We start from the raw sequence: 23,883 nt of genomic DNA, 5'->3' as shown, positions 1-23,883 counted from the left end.
ACTTAGACAGATGTTGGCTGATGACCGGGTCATGCAGCTCATTTGAAATGCCCTATTAATTATAAAGATGGCTGTACCATACATGACAAGGAAGTTCTACCCATTATGTCCCTCCTATTTCCTTAGATTGTAAGCTTGTGAGCAGGACTCGTACTCCTCCTGTACCTGTTGAATTGTGTGTTACTTTGTATTGTCTTTATGGTTTGTACCTGTCCCCACTTAAGTAGTAAAGTGCTGTGGAATTTGTTGGCGCTATGTAAATAAAATTATCACCATTATACACAAATACTTGTGCATTGTTACAGTGTTTGTATTTCTTCACATCCGCTTTGAACATGACCTCATTCTTATTCATACATTTTACAGTTCAGCACGTCCAAAAACAAGAATATGACTAATGTTACAACAAATCAAGAAACATGGATTTGTGTGAAGAATAAATTTATTTTAGATTTTTTTAAAAGATTTAAATGATATATAAAATGTATACATTTAATTTCATTTTCTCCAGCAACATAAAACAATTAAAACAGCTAATTTTTTCGTGCCTTGTAAGTACTGTATCTATAAGATACACTACAGAGTAAAAATGTATAGAACCTTATTCATTCTTTAGTTAAAACCTGCATATAGTACCTTTTAAAAAAAAAGTTCCTGAAGACTCTCTAAACATTGGGAATAATTAGATTACAATTCATTGGCCATGTTGCATTGCATTGTCTCATAATTTACAACCACTTTAGTAATTAATTAAAACAGGTACCACATAACAATAAAGATCTCTGTACAGACATTTAAATACATTGAAAAATTAAGAGATTTTGTACATTCTCATTTGATATACATGTTGTACAGTTTGAGGTCTTTGGAAGAGAACTTCAGAAGCAGACATATGATACTAGAAAAGCACTTATCTTTACAAGGCAACTTGAAGGGACACTTTCCCATTGTTCTAGAATACAATTATCTGCAGATCATGGCTTTACTAAACTGATAAAATTGAAAAATATAAAATGTAGTCACTATACAGTTGAAACTCAAGGTCACCATTTTTTACCAACACATGGCTCTGTGATTTATCCATAGGCAGGTGTTACATGTGGAAAACCCAGAAGAAGGCCATCTTATACTTCTTAGGCTATTAAAACAAAACATTCTCACATTGCAGTTTACCCAAAACTTGGATATACAGACTGTTTATTAGTTGAAGCAAACTTAATGGCAGGACCTGGTCCACTGCCTACATCAATAAAGTGTGGTGTCTGGACAAGAGGCCTGAGAACCACCTCTTACGTGACGCCATCCACGTCAACTGCTTTCAATAGCTGGCTTGGTGCAACGTCATCGTTGTGGTGTGACACACGTTCTCAAAAAAAAGAGCAACGGATATAGTCAAATAAGCGGTGGTCCTCCCTCCTGTCCTGGGGCCACACATTGACGTAACCAATGGACCAGGTCATGCAAATCAATTTGCATCAATTCTACTGATACCATCTGCGTTTGAGAATTCTGTTTGTCGGTTTCATTTTTTTCTTTTTTTTTTTTTTTTTTTTAGAACAGCTAAATGGCATTTGCGCCAAAAACAGATCTGTTTAACTGAAGCAGAGGGACACAATTCATTATGATGAGGTCTGCCTGGATTCTGCGGTGTCAGATTAAAGAACAGAAGAAAAAGCCCATCATGTGGAACTTTTTTCCCCACTCTAAAAAAAAAAAAAAAAATACATAATGGGACCTGAAAGGACCTCATAGTAATCAATGGAGATTCAAGGCTTCCATTTTCATCAGTCTTGCAACATATGTGTGTGTTGGAAATGAATTTTTGTTTATCTGTTCTAAAAACAGGGCAGACAGATGGAATTCCCGAATGCAGGTGTGTACACAGCCTTAGACCGAGGAAGAAACTTTTAAGGTCACTCACTTTATAAAATACGTAGACTTACAAATAAAATCGAGACACCTAGCAGCATACACACATGTGCAATACCCATTTCATTCTGGGGGAGGTTTGAGAATTGTCCACTGTATCAACAGTTTTTAGCTACAGCATTAAACGGATGGAGTTTTTTGACTCTTTGGTGGAATCATCGGGATCTGTTGACGATTCTGTGTGTTCATCTTGAGGGAATATCACTTTGTCGGGTGTGTAATCATTCCTCCTCAAGTCTTTGAACAAAAAGGAGAGAGAGAGAGTCAGCACTTAAAGTACCAGTATCAGAAAGTCTTCTGCATTAAACCTATTGATAAGTCTATTTAAAGACCATTTCTGGCGTGTCAATTTCTACACAAATTAATAGGCATTGGTTGGAATTCTCTTTAGTTTATGAAAAGCAAAACATTTCATAAGTAAATTATTAGTATACTGTACAAGTATGGCAATGGAGCACTTGTAGTAACCACAAAATATCACAAAAGAATATTTAACAAAAATGACAAGCTTCCTTGCACTCTTGTCCCATTCACATTAAAAAAAAAAAAAAAAAGACAGAATTACATCCAAGTTGGAAAGGAGAGCTCTAATCTGGAGCGCCATTTCCAACATCACAGAATGGTTGTCCATGTTCAGACTTCTTAAAGTCCCAGAAAGTCTGACACATGGCGCCTGAGCAGGGAAGAGGAGCACACAAATTGGGTACACAGCATCAACATCGTCAGAGCCAAACTATCATTGGGCAGCGGGAGACTAATAATGCTCTGCAGAAGGAAGTCTGATTGTCTGGTGGCCAATTTGTAAAGATACAACAAAGGGACCAAAAAAAAAGTGTTTCATGAAGAGATTTCTTGCAATGTGCTCTCCAATAGTGAAGAGCATCTCAGCAGTGAAGACCATCAGAAAGATCATATAGTACATTTGTACCACATCAGACTACATGCAGACATCTTACTGGTTTAAGAACATATTAGAGATATTACATTATATTAGCATCGTGGATGTTTACTCTGAGAAGTACAACTACATTTGTAATAAATCTTCCATACCGCATCTAAAATAGGTTGATATGGAATATATTGTGCAGTTTACCTGGAAGTTTAAGCTTTCTGCAGATTGAATTGCAGTGGTGTTTAGCACGGAAATTTTTTATGGCATCATCTCCTAAATTGGCAGGTCCGAATACCATATCTGCCGACCTACAGAAACATATTCATGTCAGTACTACTTGTTTATTACAGAGATGATATTTTTAAACAATGCGACATCTAGAACTTTCAAGATATTTACAAATGAACAGAATCTGCATATCTGCTGAAAATATCTAAAGAAATAACTTGCCTTTTTTCTCCAGATTTTATAACTGATGGATCGGTAAGGTTTTCTCCAACACCTGCAAACAAATAAAATGTCACTAAATCGGTCACGCAACCTCTCACATATTGTGATTATTCCTTATTGCAACGTTCACTACAAGGCAAAGTCCAGAAGAGTACTCTTCCTTTGAACTGCAATGAAAATATTGCATCTGTAGTAGGATATTATTTAAGATTTATGACTTTGCTTCCACATGACCCAAGAACCCAAATCTATTTTCAAAAACCAATGATCATTTGAAAATACAATAACTGGAAAACTGGCTTTATGAAAGCATTTTTGACCATTTAGAGTCAAATCAGTTAAAGTTTCACCTTGTAAATCTAGAACCAAAAGCTCTCCTCTTGTGTATTCAAAGGTCCAATGACTAAAAGCCAGCATGGTTTCCTCCAACATATTGGTCGGGACGCGCTCATCTCCGTTATTGTTGTTGTATTTTCGGAACTCTCCATTCATACACTCTTCAATTGCGAACCATTGCCCAGCCGAGTGACAATACAACAAATACACTTCTAAAAACCTGAAAGAAGAATAAACCTCCATTAAATGAAGCTCACAGAAGGCTACAATAACTCAATCTAGTCTATTCTCATTTGTCTGAGTACAGCTAAATTCTTGCAGAGAAATCCAGACAAAACAATCAGCCTTTACGGCCTGACAGCGATGCTGGACACTGTGGATGACATAGGAAGAGTCATCCATAGGAAGAGTCATCCACACGAAGCAAGGAAGACGGTGATCGCAATAAGAGGAGACGCCGTATTAAGACCAGCGACACCCATTGGACCGGACCGCCCTGTAGGGGAGTATAATAAAAGGTCTTTTTCTTGTCTTGCAGGCTGGATTTAAGGGAACATATACAGCATATTAGAATGCTTTATATCAGGGCTGGAAGGTACTACCCTTACCTCATATGGGACAAACCTGGTGACAAGTTCCCTTTAAAAAATTGTATGTACACATATATACAAACTCTGTCTATCCAACAACACTTTATTGTTCTATTTTTTCCCGACAGAATGCAACATCGGCAGCTACGACTGGATAATATCAGTGTGTGACAACACCTGCTCAAATGGAAACACCCAACAGTGTCTGGTACTGCAGAGATGGACTTGTGCTCCTAGATTCCACTAATTGGGTATGTGGGACACTCCTAGTAGCCAAATGCCACTGATGATCACATCCTACTTAGAGGGAATCTGTCCACCAGAAATACTATTTACCTGCAGATAAAAAGTGTTAAAACCCTGTGTAGCTAGCTGACTTGAAATGCAGCTACATAGAGAAAATGAAGTCTTTGTCACAGTGTAATCATGATGTAACGGCTCTCTCCGTGGCGGTGCAGGGGAGTGATTAGGTCACCGCTCAGTATACGGGAGTGTGGCTGTAATCACGCCAAACACTTTTAGTGACAGATAAATGGCATTACTGGTGATGACAGATTCCCTTTAATTCCAAATAACAGTGCCTGATATAAGGAAATTCCAAGACCGTTTATGTTCATATTTAGACATCAGAGTGAAAGATTTAATATCCCACTAACTGTAATCCAATATAATAGATGTAAGAAAAGTACCGTGGAGAGTATGGGATGGACTTGGGTTTCATTGCATTAAAGGCAAATGTCATCTTCTGTGCTGCTCTCTGCTGCTGTATTTCCTGAAGGACAATAAATGTAGATCATTTTATAAAACCTTACAGTAGGTACAGAAAGTATTCAGAACCCTTTAAATTTTTCACTTTTTGTTTCATTGGAGCCATTTGGTAAATTCTAAAAAGTTTACCAAAACAGCCACTGTGCTCTTAGGAACCTTGAGTAATGCAGAAATTCTTTTGTAACCTTGGCCAGATCTGTGCCTTGCCACAATTCTGTCTCTGAGCTCCTTGGGCAGTTCCTTTGAGCTCGTGATTCTCATTTGGCCTGAAATGCACTGTGAGCTCTTATATAGACAGGTGTGTGCCTTTCCAAATCAAGTCCTATCGGTTTAATTAAACACAGCTGGACTCCAATGAAGGAGTAGAACCATCTCAAGGAGGAAGAATCACAATGAAATGGAAAGCATGTGGCTTAAATATGAGTGTCTGAGCAAAGGGTCTGAATACTTATGACCATGTGATATTTCAGTTTTTCTTTTTTAATAAATTTGCAAACATTTCTACATTTCTGTGTTTTTTTCAGTCAAGATGGGATGCAGAGTGTACTTTAATGAGAAAAAAAATAACTTTTTAGAATTTACCAAATGGCTGCAATGAAACAGAGTGAAAATTTTAAAGGGGTCTGAACACTTTCCGTACCCACTGTATATCAATGCACAATAACATATGTATGCTATGAAGCACACAAAGAACCCATCTGACTTTATACCAGGCTTACATTGGCAGAGGACACCCACCACACTGACTGGCACAATGAAAGACATTTCTGTGTTTGCCCATGGACAATTCTCTGTTATAAATTGTGACCTGCAGTCAATATGGGATCTTCAGGATGCAGCTGTGCAGATGGAATAGAGCAGATTTCAGATGCTTTTCTCAGGACTGGTACTGGGAGGCTGACTGAGTAAGAAGTGTCCTCAGCACTTCACCATGGGGTAGCATTTTGGGGAGGACAGGACAGAACCCATTTAAGATCAAATCTGTGCTTTCCAATAAAACACTAACATCATGGGATAATATTCATGTTGGAAAATACATTTTTGGTAGATTAAAACTGAGGTACTCACTTTTAGACAGAGATAAAGAACAGTGTCTTCCTTGTACATCCCTGACCAGGTATCTATCACCTCAGGAAGGAAGGATTTGATGATGTAGAGGTGCCCAGCCTTCAGGATGTCATTTTCCGACCAAGTACATGCCACTTTCACAGCTTTTCTCAATCCTCCCCCCATTTCTTCCTCTTTAAACTCTATCTTGCCACATAGACCCCTCTGTGACCAGGAGGACATGCTGTTATTCAGGATGCTGGGAGAGCTCTCCTCCAGACGATACACAGTGACCAGCTCTCCTGTAACATACAGAGAAATTAGAACAATACACCTGCCACAGTTAACACAAACTAAAGTGACAGTCAATTATTAGTGCGACAAGTTACCAAGAGAATCACTAATAATTCCTATTTCACCTTTGTTGGGTCAGTGATGAAATTAAAAAAAGTGGTAAATCGCAACATAAATTCAGTCCTGAAGTAACATGATAAGACTGCTGCACCCCATCGTGTCTGTCGCGAAGGCTTCCTCCAAGAAGCCGCAATGATGGGCTGTGGCAGGGTTGGTAACAGTTTTTATATAGCTATTTGGGCACACACTTTGGTAAGGGACTATTCTATATGCAATTGGATTCCATTTGGAAGCGTAGCACTGTTGTAAGGTATGAGCGTTTTGGGACTTGTAGTTGTTCCTCCGTACTTAGGGAAAAAAATTTGTGATATTCGGCTTTCATGCAAAATTTATGGAAGTACAAAAGTTCAGGCTACAGTGATGCTTTATCATGAAAGTAGGGCACTTAAGTAGACGCGTGCAATGGTGATTTCCTCATCTCAAATAATTTATTGGAACAAAAGCCAACAACTGTGGTGGGTATAACCCAACAAAAAAAGTCAATGTCTCAACCTGTCATGTGGCCTTGAGCATCAATTACAGCTTGACAACGACTTCTCATGCTGTTCAGAAGTGGAGTTATTGTCTGCTGATGCATGGCATCCACTCTTCTTGAAGGGCGGCCATCAGGTCATTTAGGTTCTGGTGTACAGAGTTAAGAGCCTCTACACGGCGACCGGGCTGATCCCACAGGTTTTCTATGGGATTCAGGTCTGGAGAAAGTGCTGGCCACTCCATTTGAGGTACGCCAGGCTCATGCAGCCGTTCCCTAATGATGCAACTTCGATGAGCTGGAGCATTGCCGTCCATGAAGATAAAATTAGGCCCTTGTTTGTGCAGAGACACAATGACTGGATTAATGATGTTATTCAAATAGTAGGGGCTTGTCACTGTACCATTCCCAAAGCGTAGGGCAGTTCTGTATTGACTAGACACCTGCCCACACTGTAACAACGCCACCGCCAAAGGCTCATCTGGGGCCAACAGTGGCTGATGCATAGCTCTCTCCTTGACGTCTCCAATATTGTTGGCGGCCATTATTTCTGCTCAGCATGAATCTACTTTCATCAGTTAACAGCAATGATGCCCACTGGTCCCTCGTCCAGCGTAATTGCTCCCTGGCCAACGCAAGAGGATGAAGCCTGTGCCTGGTGGTGTGGACAGGTACCCTGGCAACCAGACCACACTGATGTAAACAGTTTTGAATGGTGTGACGTGACACTTGGGTGCCTGTGGCCAAAAAACAACCACTGCCTTTCTGTGACTCTTCCACTCATTCTGTATCTGTGTTGCAACTTGCTGATGATAATCTACGCTCAGTGGCCACTTCCGTCTGAGAACATCCTGCTTGAAGCCTCGCAATGGAGAGGTACTGTTGATCAATTATGAGGTGTCGTCTTGGTCTCATGATGTCAACATGTGAACAGCATGATGTGGAGGACTGTTTAAGGCTATGTGCCCACGTAGCAGATTTGATGCAGAGCGTTTTTGCCTCTCTGGCAGAAAAAAACGCATGCAGATTTACATGCGTTTTTTCTGCCAGAGAGAAGCGTTTTTTTCCAACGTTTTTGCATGCATTTTTTCAAGCAGTTTTCCAAGCGATTTTGAGCATCACTTGGAAAAGCGCTTGACAAGTTGGTCACACTATATAAATCCATGCAACCAGCATGGATTTATATAGTGTGACAAAGTAATAGTTAAAAAAAAAGAATAAGAATGGTAAAAAATAAAACAAACAAACATTATACTCACCTTCCGATGTCCTCCCGGTGTTTTGTCCACGCCGTCCGGTCTATTGCTCGCGGTGGTGTGAAGGACCTGCGGTGACGTCATTGAGTCATGTGATGGACCTGCCATGACGTCACAGAGTCATGTGACCCTTCACAACAGCGCGAGCATTGCAAGAAACCGGACGGCGTGGACAAAACACCGGGAGGACATCGGAAGGAGAGTATAAACTTTATTTTAAATTCTTTTTTTTCACAGATTCTATGGTACCCAGGGCTGGATGAGAGTCTCCTCTCCTCCAGACTTGGGTACCATCCGCACATTAGAACGCGCCAATTACGCAAGTACAGATGCAGTCTTGCGGAATTGGCGCGTTCTAATGCAAGTCAATGGCGGCGATTACGCTGCATGTCCGCAAAATTAATGGACATGCTGCGGATTTTTGAGCGCAGCATAAACGCTGCGGAAAAATACGCAGCATGGGAATTGAAAGTGCGGAATTGCATTGGAGACCATGGGGGAAGGTTTACCAAGCGTTTACGCTGCGGAAGTTCCACAGCATAAACGCTTGGAAAACGCATCGTGGGCACACAGCCTAATACCAATTCTACCTGAACCCCGAAATGTATTGGTCGATTCATGGATCAAACACCTGTTGTGAACTTTGCCATTAAGTTCCTTGTTAGAGAACAGCAAGTTGTACAAAAAGTACTGAAACATTGAACAGTTGGAGAAGTGCATTCAAAAGTTTAGAGACGGTCAGATTAAGTTCACCTGAAAAGGTTAGAGTGATTTTAGGTACATCCCGAAATTTCGTCCAAAAGCCAAATATCTTTAACCTTTTGTGAGTCGTGCATTTGGTAGCAAATTTTATTCGCTTGGATTCATATTTCAATAAGATTATGCAAATTTACCACTTGTTATTTTTTCTGCCATTTTCTGATATTGTATAAGTGATAAAATTTGTTTGCAGCCTTTTTATTGGAGGATCCTTTTTGGTTTTCTGCTGGGTGTTTTATGAAACCATACAAAGAGTTCACCGTCACATTATGACAAACAACTTAATGTGAAAATCGGTCTTTTACTGGGCAATGTAGGTAAAAATTTCCATTAGTAAAGCTGGATTCACATATCCACGTGTCCATGATCCACAAGGCCGGCCGCAAGCCTCCTGACCTGAAAGCAACAGCCTCATTGGCATACATGACTAACGGATGTGTGAATCTGGCATAAGACCTCATCAGACGTTCGTTTTTTCGCTCATAAGTGAAAGAAAAATGAACTGATTTTCATCAATATGCTGGATCAGATTTTCATCTGGTTAGTGTCTCAAGTTTTTATCATCAGTGATTTTTTCGTATAAAAAAATCATCAAAAACTCCTCCTAACCATTTTGATTTTTACCAGATCACTGAAGTACAACTCAATATGGCACTTCGTGCCATGCTTTCACGGTTTTTGTACGGCTTCTTTCAGCCTTTGGTTTCCCTCATTTCTTTTTACCACTGACTATTCCGAGTAGCATCTCTCTAGCGAATTTGATCCATCACATGTCCAAAATAGGTCAGGTACTGTTTGATGATCTTGCCTTCAAAGATCTGGGTTTATATGTTGAAGAACATCTTTGTTGTGATCCTAGCTGTCCATGGGATCCATAGAAGTCTTCTCCAGCACCAGAACTCAAAGGCATCTGCCTTCATGAGTGTCCACATCTCACAGCCATATGTCGCAATCTATATATATAATTGTCTTATTCTGTCTGTCTGTCTAGGAAATCCCGCGTCGCTCATTGGTCCGGCCGCTGTCTGTCCAGTAAATCCCGCGTCGCTCATTGGTCCAGCCGCGGCCAATCAGCGACGCGGGATATCAGAAAAAAGATGGCGGCCGTTAGCGGCTCATCTGCCGGACGGAGGTCAGCGGCGATGCAGCTGGGAGAGGAGTGGAACTAGCAGCAGAACTACCCCGACTGGCGGCGCCGCTGACCTCCATGCGGCTAACGTCGGGAGATCAGCGGCTAGGACTGCTGATCTCCCGACGGCAAGTGTGAACGGAGGACCGGGGAGCGGCGCCGCCGGTCGGGATGCTTCTGCTGCGAGCAGCCGCTCATCTCCCAGCTGCTTGCAGTGGAACTACCCGCACAGGCAGCGCCGCTCCCCGGTCCTCGCTAATACGGCGCTGATTGGTCGCAGCCGCCGGAAGCGACCAATCAGCGATTTGGGCGGCAAATTTAAACGCCGCTCCGCTTATTGGTCGCGGTCACCGCCCGCGTCCAATCAGCGAATTGGGCGCCAAATTTAAACTCGCTCTCCAGTACTCACTAACACTGTTCGCTGATTGGTCGAGGCCGCCGACCGCAACCAATCAGCGATTTTGGCGCCAAATTTAAACAACGCTCTGCTGATTGGTCGAGGCCGGACGGCGGCTGCGCCCAATCAGCGAGATTGGCGCCAAATTAAAACACTGCTTTGCTGATTGGTCGCGGCCGGGGACCGCGACCAATCAGTATTGTTGGCTCCAAATTTAAACACCGCTTTGCCGATTGGTCGCTGTCGCCGGCCGCGACCAATCAGCATTATTGGCGCCAAATTTAAACACCGTTTTGCTGATTGGTCGCTGGCCGGCAACTGCGACCAATCAGCGATTTTGGCGCCAAATTTAAACAAGGTTCTGCTGATTGCGCCCGGTCGGCCGCATACATATTCTAGAATACCCGATTCGTTAGAATCGGGCCACCATCTAGTTGGGAATACAAAAGCAGTGATCAGTCTTGGTCCATACTCACTATGGCTACACACCAAAATGCTACTTGAAGCTTGACCTCTATTGTTGTACCGCCACGGTGATTAATAAGGGATCCAAAAAAAAAAGTGTAGCATCGGAGTCTCTGCCCCCTGCTAGGCAGAGACGCCGTTCCCCTCACCTCTCTGCTCTGTGCTCGGCGTCCTCCTCCCGCGCTGCTGGCAGCGCGCGCTGCTTCCCAGGCACTGTGCTTAGGGCGCGCGCGCTCCCTCTCTCTTAAAGGGGCCGCGCGCGCCGTCCTAAGGAGTCCCCGGCCAATTGCCGGAGGATCTCCCATATATAGGGCACATCCTCCAAAATGGAGGTGCCCAAGCAAAGTTGTTTGCACTGTGTCTTCCTGTGCTTCAGCCCTCAGGTCCCGCTGCTAGCCTGACTTCTCGTCCTGCCTGCCAGCCTGTTATCCGCCAGTTACCTGCCTGTTACCTGCCTTGGCTATCTGACCACTCACCTGGGAGCGTCCACCAGTTACCTGCCTGTTACCTGCCTTGTCTGTCAGACCGCTCACCTGGGAGCGTCCACCAGTTACCTGCCTGTCACCTGCCTCGTCTGTCAGACCGCTCACCTGGGAGCGTCCACCATTTACCTGCCTGTCACCTGCCTCGTCTGTCAGACCGCTCACCTGGGAGCGTCCACCAGTTACTTGCCTGTTACCTGCTGTGTCCGTCAGCCCGCTCACCTGGGAGCGCCCGCCAGTTACCTGTCAGTTATCTGCCTCGTCAGTCTGCCCGCTCACCTGGGAGCACCTGCTTGCTTTCTGCCAGCCTGCCTGGAGAACCTGCCTGTCTACCCAGAGACTGTCCCCGTCACTTGCCGTGACCACCTGCCTGTCTACCCAGAGACTGTCCCCTTCACTTGCAGTGACCACCTGCCTGCTTACCCAGAGACTGTCCCCGTCACTTGATGTGACTACCTGCTTGCCTTCCCTGGGAGTCACCCGCTTCCTTAGAAGGACTTCCCCTTTGTATTGCAGCTCAGAGGTTCCACCTCCCGGTCCCGTTACACAAAGCTGTTAAACATTATTCGTTGCTGATAGTTACATAGACTTCCTTTTGGTGGTAGTCAAGTGTTTGTTCTCCTTGATGTTCAGGTGAAGTCCCATCTAATCACTTTCTTTTTTCAACTTCAGGATCAGCTTCTTCAGGTCCTTCTCACTCTCTGGCAGCAGGGTTGTATCATCTTTATATCTCAGATTGTTGATCGTTCTTTCGCCTATTTATACCCTAACACTGGAATCATCTAAGTCCAGCTACCTCAAGATTACTTAGGCACAAAGGGTGAAAAACACAAAAAAGTGAGAGAGAATGCATTTTTGTCTTGAGCCCTTTTTGATCTTAAACCATCCTTTATCGCAACACTTTTGCTTCTTGATCATCATGGTAGACTGACCTGACTAATTGAGTAATGTGCGTTCGCACTACTACCCACAATCAGTGCTTCCCAAAGCTCATCTTGCTCAACATAATCAATAGCCTTGGAATAATCAATGAAGCAGTGGTAGAGGGTCTTCGGATACTCCCTCGTATTCACTATGATCCACCTCACGTTTGTGATGTGATCATGGAACCCACCTACTCATTATAATGTTAAAAATGGACAACACACAGATTGCTCACGGATGACATCCATGTGCTGTCCATAGTTTTAATTGACCCATAGACTTGTATGGGTGATTTCACAAACATGTCAGTTCTTTTTTTGCTGACCATGTGTTTCCAAAATAATTACAATGTGAAGAGCCCCACAAACTATATTGCGTCCATGTTCTATCCATAAATACACCAATAGAACTCTTATATGAAAAATGGATGCCTGAATAAAACTCAGGAAAGAAGCCTTCATCTTCTGCTTAAAGGGGCATTTCCATCTCCAAGATCCTATCCCAATATGTAGTAGGTGTAATATTAATAATATTAGCAAATGCCTCCAAGAAGATATGTACTATAGTTCTTCAGATTCACTATGTTGCTTACCTCCTGTGCAGGGCATTGCAGTAGCTTTGGCATCCATGGTTATGACCAATCATATAGTGATAGTTAGTTAACTTTTAGTGGCTGTAACCATGGATACCTAAACTACTGCAACACCCTGCACATGGGGTAAGTGACATCGTGAACTATACTACATTTCTAGTTGGAGATATTTGCTAATATTATTATTACACCTACTATATTGAGATAGGATGTTGGAGATGGGAATACCCCTTTAACGTTCTATGCTATTCTACAGTGGGTACGGAAAGTAGTCAGACCCCTCTGCACCCCATCTTGGCTGAAAATAAACAGAAATTTAGACATTTTTGCAAATTTATGAAAAAAGAAAAACTGAAATATCACATGGTCATAAGTATTCAGACCCTTTGCTCAGACACTCCTATTTAAGTCACATGCTGTCCATTTCCTTGTGATCCTCCTTGAGATGGTTCTACTCCTTCATTGGAGTCCAGCTGTGTTTAAACGGATAGGACTTGATTTGGAAAGGCACACACCTGTCTATATAAGACCTCACAGCTCACAGTGCATGTCAGACCAAATGAGAATCATGAGCTCAAAGGAGCTGCCCAAGGAGCTCAGAGACAGAATTGTGGCAAGGCACAGATCTGGCCAAGGTTACAAAAGAATTTCTGCATTACTCAAGGTTCCTAAGAGCACAGTGGCCTCCATAATCCTTAAATGGAAGACGTTTGGGTCCACCAGAAGTCTTCCTAGACTTGGCCGTCCAGCCAAACTGAGCAATTGTGGGAGAATAGCCATGGTGAGAGAGGTAAATAAGAACCCCAAGATCACTGTGGCTGAGCTCCAGAGATGCAGCAGGGAGAAAGTTCCACAAAGTCAACTATTACTGCAGCCCTCCACCAGTCGGGCCTTTATAGCAGAGTGGCCCGACGGAAGCCTCTCCTCAGTGCAAGACATATGAAAGCCTGCAGAGAGTTTGCTCAAAAACACATGAAGGACTTCCAGACTATGAGAAATAAGATTCTCTGATCTGATGAGACGAAGATAGAACTTTTTGGTGATAATTCTACGCGGTGTGTGTGGAGCAAACCAGGCACTGCTCATCACCTGCCCAATACAATCCCAAGAGTGAAACATGGTGGTGGCTGCAGCATGCTGTGGGGGAGTTTTTCAGCTGCAGGGACAGGACGACAGGTTGCAATTGAAGGAAACATGAATGTGGCCAAGTACAGAGATATCCTGGATGAAAATCTCTTCCAGAGTGCTCTGGACCTCAGACTTGGAGGAAGGTTCACCTTCCAACAAGATAATGACCTTAAGCCCACAGCTAAAATAACAAAGGAGTGGCTTCAGAACAAATCTATGAGCATTCTTGACTGGCCCAGCCAGAGCCCTAACCTAAACCCAATTGAGCATCTTTGGAGAGACCTGAAAATGGCTGTCCATCAACGTTCACCATCCAACCTGACGAAGCTGGAGAGGATCTGCAAGGAAGAATGGCAGAATATCCCCAAATCCAGGTGTGAAAAACTTGTTGCATCATTCCCAAGACGACTCATGGCTGTACTAGCTCAAAAGTGTGCTTCTACTCAATTCTGAGCAAAGGTCAAATTCTTTTGTAACCTTGGCCAGATCTGAGCCTTGCCACAATTCTGTCTCTGAGCTCCTTGGGCAGTTCCTTTGAGCTCATGATTCTCATTTGGTCTGACATGCACTGTGAGGTTTCATATAGACAGGTGTGTGCCTTTCCAAATCAAGTCCTATCAGTTTAATTAAACACAGCTCGACTTCAATGGAGTAGAACCATCTCAAGGAGGATCACATGGAAATGGACAGCATGTGGCTTAAATATGAGTGTCTGAGAAAAGGGTCTGAATACTTATGACCATGTGATATTTCAGTTTTTCTTTAATACATTTGCAAAAATTTCTACATTTCTGTTTTTTGTTCAGTCAAGATGGGGCGCAGAGTGTACTTTAATGAGAAAAAAAATGAACTTTAGAATTTACCAAATGGCTGCAATGAAATAAAGTGTGAAAAATGTAAAGGGGTCTGAATACTTTCCGCACCCACTGTGTGTCAGCCGTATAATTTTTTTATCTGGTGATAGTTTAACGGTTAAAAATAATAAATAAAAGATTGATAACTGCAGAATTATTTTTTGTTACTCATTTTATCAACCATCATAAACAACAAAACAATACCTTCATAGTGTTAGGCAATGCTCAAAAGCCCATTATTTGTATGTGTATGTTATATCGGAAGTTAAAATGAATCAGTAACAATGAGAATGCAATGCTTTGTGTGCACACTGTAAAAGGAAGTCATTTACAGTACTGATTTTCTTCCTTGTGATGTAACAGGATTCTGCCACTAAGTGGCAATGAAATCTCACCTTTTGGAGGAACCGGGGTGAAAGGAATACTCTGGGCCAGTCGCATCAGGTTGTTTCGTTCAACAGCTGCACAAGAAGACATTTCTTAAGAAATCAAACGTCTAAATCACTGATACATTGCTTTCCTATAATAGACAGGGAACTGACCTGAGTAGCAATAATTGATGTCCACTATTGGTTTGAAAGGCGAGCCAATACCTATAGGGGAAAAAATAATGTTTTCGTCACACAGTATTACATCATCTGAAATATCAATGTTTTATAAAGTGACACTCACCATTCAAAGCATCTTCTGCCGTAGGCCTACAAAAAGACATCAATATGACAAGAAGTGTAATAGAATATAATGTAAAAAAAACAACACTTCAGACAATAAAATGAGCCCTTAGTTTTTTTCTCAAAACACGCCATTACAAAACCAATGCGCAACTAGAGGAAATCTCCATAGGAAGCAAGGCATGAGGCTTATTAAACCCCTTCCTGAACTGTCAACTTTCAGATTTTTTTTTGTGCTTTTTTTTCCTCCTTTTAACTTCTTTATTTTATCAAAATAACCGTACGAGATCTAGCTTTTTGTGGGGAGAGTCGTAGTTTTGAATGACACCATTTATTTGAATATATAACAGGAAAAAATTCAATGAAAGCACAATGAAATTTGGGCAGCACGGTGGCTCAGTGGTTAGCACTGTTGCTTTGCAGCACTGGGGTCCTGGGTTCAAATCCCACCAAGGACAACATCTGCAAGGAGTTTGTATGTTCTCCCAGTGTTTGCATGGGTTTCCTCCAGGTTCTTTGGTTTCCTCCCACATTCCAAAGTGATACTGATAGGGAATCTACTGTAGATTGTGAGCCCCAATGGGGACAGTGATAATGGCCCTATATATGCGAGTAAAAAACAAAATTTTGGAAAGAAAAAACCTACCACATTTCCATCGTTTTTGGCGTTTGTTTAGCAAATAAAATGACCTACCAAAATGACAAACTTATAAAATTTAAGAATTATAAATTTTTTTTACAAGTTTGCAAGGAAAAAATAAAAATAAAATTAGTTTTGCAAGACTCGTAACCTTTTTATTTTTCAGTCAATGTAGCCGTGCGAGGACTGACATTTTTATTGCTACCATTTTTATTGCTACCATTTAAGGAAACCAAGATGGATGAACACAGAACTTAAACACATGCTAAAAAGAAAGAAAGAAATGTTTATTAAATGGAAAGAGGGAGGCATATCTAAAGAAGATTATAATGCAGTCTGCAGATCCTGTAGGGCACGTATCAGGTTAGCTAAAGCTGACAATGAATTAAGGCTTGCAAGAGATGTCAAAAGCAACAAAAAAGGATTTTGGGGGTATGTCAAAAGTAAAAGAAAAGTCAAAGATGCTATAGGATTTTTACAGGATGAAAATGGAGAAATGGTAAGAGAGGATGTTGAGAAGGCCGAACTTTTTAATTCCTATTTTGCATCTGTTTTCTCTCAGAAAGAAAATGTATCATCAACTGATCTTCACTGTCGTTTTAAAGGAATAGAAGAATCCAAGTTATCTGTAAACAGAAAGATTGTGAGGGAATATTTAGCTAACATAAATGAGTTCAAGTCTCCAGGTCCAGATGAATTACACCCCAGAGTACTGAAGGAGATCGTAGAAGAAATTTTAGAACCACTCTCCATAATCTTTGAAAATTCTTGGAGAACAGGAGAAGTCCCAGAAGACTGGAGAAGAACAAATGTTGTTCCTATCTTCAAAAAGGGGAAGAAGGTGGACCCAGGGAACTATAGGCCGGTGAGTCTGACTTCTATACCAGGAAAGATCTTTGAACAAATTATTAAACAACATGTAGGTAAGTACATGGATAAGAATGAAGTGATTAACCAGAGTCAGCATGGGTTTGTAACTAACAAGTTATGTCAGACTAACTTAATTTCCTTCTATGACAGAATCACTGACTGGGTGGATCAGGGAAATGCTGTAGATATAGTATATCTTGACTTCAGCAAAGCATTTGACAAAGTATCTCACACCATCCTTATTGAAAAAATGACCAAGTATGCAATGGACCAGGCAACTGTTAGGTGGATTCATAACTGGCTTAGTGATCGGACTCAAAGGGTGGTTGTAAATGGCTTCACATCCAGCTGGATGAATGTCTCAAGTGGGGTACCACAGGGCTCCGTCCTGGGACCTGTATTGTTCAACATCTTTATCAATGATTTAGATGAAGGAATTGAGGGTAAACTGATTAAATTTGCTGATGACACAAAGCTAGGAGGGATAGCTAATACTAGAGAAGAGAGAGAGAGGATTCAAAAAGACCTAAATAAACTGGAGCAGTGGGCAGCAACCAACAGAATGGTTTTTAACAGGGAAAAATGCAAAGTACTACATCTGGGCAATAAAAATGAAAAAAGCATATACAGAATGGGAGGAATAGAGCTAAGCAACAGTACATGTGAAAAAGACTTAGGTATACTAATAGATCATAGACTGAACATGAGTCAACAGTGTGATGCAGCAGCAAAAAAGGCAAATACAATTCTGGGATGTATTAACAGAAGCATACAGTCTAGATCACGTGAAGTCATTATCGTACTTTACTCTTCTTTGGTCAGACCTCATCTGGAATACTGTGTACAGTTTTGGGCACCACATTTTAAAAAAGACATAGACAAACTGGAGCAAGTTCAGAGAAGAGCGACCAGAATGGTGACTGGTCTGCAAACCATGTCCTATGAGGAACGGTTGCAGGATTTGGGAATGTTTAGCTTGCAAAAAAGAAGACTGAGAGGAGACTTAATAGCTGTCTACAAATATGTCAAGGGCTGTCACATTGTAGAAGGATCATCTTTATTCTCATTTGCACAAGGAAAGACTAGAAGCAATGGGATGAAACTAAATGGGAGGAGACACAGATTAGATATTAGAAAAAACTTTTTGACAGTGAGGGTGATCAATGAGTGGAACAGGCTGCCACGAGAGGTGGTGAGTTCCCCTTCAATGGACGTCTTCAAACAGAGGCTGGACAGACATCTGTTTGAGATGATTTAGTGAATCCTGCTTTGAGCAGGGGGTTGGACCAGATGACCCAGGAGGTCCCTTCCAACTCTACATTCTATGATTCTATGATTCATGTTAGATACAATGTTTTGATTGCTTCTTGTTGCATGTTTTGGTGGAGCTAAAGTGAGTGAAAAAAATGCAATTCTGGAGTTTACATTTTTTTTTCTCTTTATGGCTTCCACCACACAAGTTACATTTATATTTTCACAGATCTGACTTTTTGGATGCAGAATACCAAATGTGTTTTGTTTTTTTATGTTTTAATGTGGGTAGAGAGTGGGGTAATTTTTTTTTACATTTATAAAAAAAAATAATTTAAAAATACAATTTTTGTCCTCTTGAGGGAATAGTCTTTTTCGATAAATTATAATACTGTAGTATTGGAGTATATGGAACAAGCCCAACCACAGGCTGGTCTTCATAAGATTACAGTCACTGCAGGCATGGGGTCTTCAGCAGCCCCCTTCTCCCCTGACTGCCATGGCAAACCATTAGTGGTGGTGTGTGAAAAAGCTTCTAAAATGCAGCTCAGCTCTGGTCAGTGCTGCTAAAGACAGATGCTGACTGTGTAACACAACCAGGGGTCTGCCAGGTATGATGCAGGATCAGCTTCTGAGCCGGCATCATTCATTGGAATCCAACATTGGACATGCCAGTACATCATATGTTGGAAGAGAGATAGTTAAAAGGTGACTTTTTCTGGATAAAAGGAACAGCTATAAAAAAATGACAACCCATGTGACACTTTACTGCATATATTGTCAGAACATGTCTGATTAATGTGTGCAGCAAAAAGCTTTTAATGCAAGGACATGTCCACATGTGATGGAAACAATCATCGATCCGCAATAAAATGCACATGTATTACAAGAGGAATTTATTGTGGATTTCACCATTCACTTTGCACCTAAAGTAATCTGCTCTGGATTTTCCAGTGAACAGGTATGACAATCAGTAGCAAGTCTGCAATGTCTGAATAAGCCTTAGATGCTTTGGTAAATGCTAAACCCCTAAATTGTACGCATCAACCAAAGATCTAAATTCCGTATTCTGAAAGTTTTTCATGTAAAGGAAAAGTGGAGCTTTTATGTGCACAGATTTTCTCCCCAGTCCAGACGTAATAGCAGTATGAAAGTTTAGAGATAAGGAAACCGGTGTCTGGAGAAGAAAGCCTTACTTTGGTTTGCTTGCAGAAGATGAATGAGTCTGTAACCAATCCTGTAAAAGGATTAAAAAATTACATAGAGTATTACAATATGGCAACAGTATAAATAATGCACATTTCTTCTAAAACATGACACAGACGTTTTGCTTTGCTTTTAGGATAGTAGAGGAAAGTGGTGGCCTCTCTCCCTGCAGTCATTAAACAAAAGGCGGCTTGTGCCTTGTCCAAGTTAACTTGGGGACCGGAGTGGCTTCAATACCTGTAAGTCAGATGCACATATGGAGCTACTGCTTACTGCCACGTTGCATTCATGCCTGACTGAACTTAATGGGAGTACTTCTGGGATATAAAAATGTATTCCTATCAAAATAACTTTATAAAATAGAAAAGTTTTCATCCATATTAATGTATTTAATTATAAATCGCAGATTCTGTGACAATAGTTTACTGCGATGGATGCGCAGCTGCTCAATGCTTCCATTTAAACATGAAAAAAACGGAGTAACTCGTACAATTACAAAATATATAACATTTATTCAGAATTTGTTCACAAAAACGGCATACAATAAAATGCACATAAATACAGACAGAGTAATAGGCAAGATAACACCGGGGGTCAGGAAAACGCTGGGGGGGGGGGTTTCTGACATTACAGGGGATTTCTCCTCCACGCAGAGCCAGGCCGGATGCCAAAAGCGATGTTACTTCCGTCGCACTGCTCGTCAAGCATGCGTCGCAAAGATGACGGGAATGGCGCACACCAGTAGAGGTACCCTATTTAAGAATGGTCTGGATATACAGATACTTACAACACCCCTGAGGAAGCCCACGCGAAACGCGCATTGGTTCCATGTGGGTGACAGATGGCTAAGGGGACTTAGTATCATTTTTCCTTTTCTCTTTTATTCATTGCCTGTGTAACCTGTATATATGGAGTTATAATGAAGTACCTTACTAGTAGGCTATTATATTGACGCATTGAAAATTGGCACATATGTTCCAGATTCTATTACTATATAAATAGATGTTTACAGCTCTTGAGCACTTGCACTTTATTGAATCTAGATATACGAGTTCCTCTCCCCAACCTTGATTATTATGAGTGGCCAATACATTTTTCTGACACCTGTATCTTGCCTATGACTGTCTGTATTTATATGCATTTTATTGTATGCCATTTTTGTGAACAAATTCTGAATAAACGCTATTATATATTTTGTAATTGGACGAGTTACTCCCATTTTTTCATGTTTGAATTTCAGCACAGGAGTGTCCTAAGCATATTTATGCAGGTCCCCTTATTTCATGTATGACATAGGGCCCCAAACGTGATATCGGTATTATGAGGTCAGTTTTGTGGATATTGTATTATTGAATGCTTCCATTGATTGCACACTGCCTGGTTGATTACTGTGATCTATGCCGGCTTTTCACAGCTTGTCTATGACCGTCACAGATACGCAGTACAGCAGCAGGCTATGTCCCTCCCATAATCTATTCCCATATTATCCCCTCACCAGCACTGTTGTCCCTTAGTAGTACTCCTATATCACACGTGGCTCCCAAGCTTGAGAAACTAAGGGGAAAAGCTGGGGTTATATGATAGATGCTACAGCAGACAGCCTGATACTTGCCTATGGCTGAGGAGGCTGGGGTGAAAAAGGAGTGAAAAGAGTGCTACAAACAGGTTGCAGGAGATGGGAAACTACCAAAAGAAAGAAGTGTTGGCGAAGGGGTATAGACTATGGGAGGGATACAGCCTGCAGCTTTACAGCTTATCTGTGAAATGTCCAAGAAAGTGGAGGGAAGCCATTACTACCATATGCAAGCTATGAAAAAGCAGATGTGGATCACAGGGTAAGTGATAGCAGGTCGCCCGCATGCATCGTTTTGGCACCTGGTAGTATGACGTCCCTGATTGTAAGTATAATTCGCGGTGGGATCCCTATTTATATCATCCACTTCCTCTCCACCTCACTCCCTGATGAAGCGGTAGTGAAACGGGCGTTGGAGTAGGTGGGGATGTAGTGTGCTCCATTGGTCAGTATGTGTAATTCCTGATGAAATTTCTGATGAATATCCAGATCTATTTATAATGAACAGACTATCTACTCTGGGCTGCTTTGCATATATTTCGTCTTTATCCTCGTGACTTTACCAATTAATGCATTGGCATAAATTTTCTCTATAGATTTACTTTTTGGGCTTGTGCAATATGGAGTAATTCATGTTTACATATTCATAGTTTGCATACTTATATTGTCCTCTTTGGGGATAGCTATACTTGGCACTTGCTGAATCAATTTTTTCATATTGCTATGCAAATCTATATGAATTATTCATCATTCATTGCATTAAGCACTTTTCTTTATAGCATTGATATCTTCCTTTTGTCATAGAGGTTTGATTCTCAGTAATATCAATTAAATGAGTTAGTTCTCCAATAGTCTTTAGTAATTAATTATTACATGACATATCCATGAAAGAGATGCATCTTTTTTCATATATGACCAGTATATGGTTTTTCATCTCTGAACGTTAGATCATCATTTTGTGTATGCAATTATTGGTGCACATTCATCTCCCTCCTCCATTTTTTATATTTTTTATTTTTAACCATTCCTATTCCCATGTTTCCCCTTCTCCCCATTTTATGTTTTTTTGTATTGTATCTTCTACTGTTAAATAGAGCAATATTAATCAACTTACTTATTGCCCAATTTTGAATATAGTGTAAAGGTTCAATATGGGAGGGATGCAGCCTACGGCTTTACAGCTTATCTGTGAAATGTCCAAGAGAGTGGAGGGAAGCTATGACTACCACATGCAAGCTATGAAAAAGCAGGTATGGATCACAGGGGAAGTCACACGGGGAAAGCACAAACCCGCACACAGGACAACAGGCTTGGTCAATGGGCTAGCTTGCATTAAAAACGAAGGGATCGTTTACGCGAGCAGATAATCGCTTAAAAGGTGATCATTGCGATCATAATTCACAACTAGCCAACGATGTCAGACAAGTGTTTATAGAGGACGAGAATCGTTAATGAACTGGTTGAATAATAATCGTTCAACTCCAGTGAATTAAAGACTCGCAGATACCTTTACTGTGCAATCGCTTGGTGCAGATACCTCTGAGCTCAAACAGGGAAGATTAAATACAAAAAGGAGCTTGAACAAAAAACAAAAAGGGGAATAAAAAGTTTCAGCTTCCGGAATTTATTTGGTCATTAAAAATCCATTCCAAAAATATATGAAATATGGATCTAGGAAGCACAAAGGCAATGCCAGATCCCGTTCGAAACGTGTTGCTTTTGTGCTTCCTTTTTCTATTTTTTTTTTTTTTTTTTTAGCATCTATCAATGTTTAATTAGAACGTGGCTCCCTGAATACTGGACATAACATATTAACGTTGAGCGGGCTTTCCCACTTTTTCTTTGCTTATCTTAAAAAGAGGTATTCCTCAAATGCAGTCAAAGGCACAACCTGACATCCCCATAATGTGCAAAGTAGAGCAGAGCAGTAACCAAGAGTTTGCTGAATCCTGTCATTGCATTGATTTTAGGTAATATGAGTGTAGACCCATATCTATAATATATTGCGCTATAAAGTACAGTATATTCAGCTGTCAGGCTGTTGTGTAATGTAATAATACTTATGAACGTTTCTCCATATTGGTGCACTACAGATCTAGTGCTGTTAAACTGAGCAAAGCTGACAGAATTAAAATACACGAGGACAACAAAAAGGTTCAACAAAACTAGGACACACTGTTATTGTCCGCAAACATGACCTTTTCTCACATTGCTCATGTAACACACTGCCCTTGATTCGGATTATGTAAGGCAACTTTCAAAGATCCTCCTTTACTTGCTAAATAAAACCCCCAAACATTCATTCAAGGCCATGGCACAGATTAGGAAACATACCCCAGGACAACAATAAATGAACATACTACAACAGAAGGGAAAGTACAAACCCCCAGAAAGGTTTCTTTGGACTCCTCTACATTGGTCTCCTCGGTTAGTGATGATCGTCGGCTACTTAAATGCACTAAACAAAAAGAAGAACTTTGTTAAAACCTTCTTAAGGCTGTGTGCCCACGATGTGTTTTTTTTAAGCGTTTCCGCAGCAGCAAAAACGCTGCAGAAATGCTTAAAAAATGCATGGTAGAAGGCCTGCCATGTCCCCAATGATAATCCGCATGTGCTGTGCACATGCTGCGGAAATTTCCGCTGCGGATTATCATTGCGGAAAAAAAAGCAGCACTACCAATTATTTTGCGGAAGTGCTGCGTTTTTGCCGCCATTGACTTGCATTAGAACGTGCCAATTCCGCAAGACTGCATCTGTACTTGCGTAATTGGCGCGTTCTAATGTGTGG

General features: G+C 41.3%; 1 protein-coding gene across 1 annotated transcript in view; it reads right to left on the bottom strand.

Annotated features, from left to right (window-relative positions):
- Positions 1-1,520: 1,520 nt before the first annotated feature.
- Positions 1,521-23,883, bottom strand: part of LOC141166426 (transient receptor potential cation channel subfamily M member 7-like) — a 142,737-nt gene continuing 120,374 nt past the window's right edge. Inside the window, exons 29-39 of the mRNA XM_073653097.1 lie at positions 23,480-23,553; positions 19,513-19,553; positions 15,557-15,582; positions 15,427-15,477; positions 15,280-15,345; positions 6,034-6,314; positions 4,887-4,969; positions 3,622-3,827; positions 3,272-3,323; positions 3,023-3,129; positions 1,521-2,166 (exon numbers count right to left, since the gene is read on the bottom strand). Of these exons, the coding sequence (XP_073509198.1) occupies positions 2,042-2,166; positions 3,023-3,129; positions 3,272-3,323; positions 3,622-3,827; positions 4,887-4,969; positions 6,034-6,314; positions 15,280-15,345; positions 15,427-15,477; positions 15,557-15,582; positions 19,513-19,553; positions 23,480-23,553 (1,112 nt within the window). The 3' untranslated portion in view covers positions 1,521-2,041. The remainder of the gene's footprint in view (positions 2,167-3,022; positions 3,130-3,271; positions 3,324-3,621; positions 3,828-4,886; positions 4,970-6,033; positions 6,315-15,279; positions 15,346-15,426; positions 15,478-15,556; positions 15,583-19,512; positions 19,554-23,479; positions 23,554-23,883) is intronic.

The sequence above is a fragment of the Phyllobates terribilis genome, unplaced genomic scaffold (assembly GCF_046119375.1).
Source record: "Phyllobates terribilis strain yellow unplaced genomic scaffold, ASM4611937v1 Scaffold_11__3_contigs__length_659146591, whole genome shotgun sequence".
NCBI lineage: Eukaryota > Metazoa > Chordata > Amphibia > Anura > Dendrobatidae > Phyllobates > Phyllobates terribilis.
This window is presented reverse-complemented; position numbering and strand designations above follow the sequence as displayed.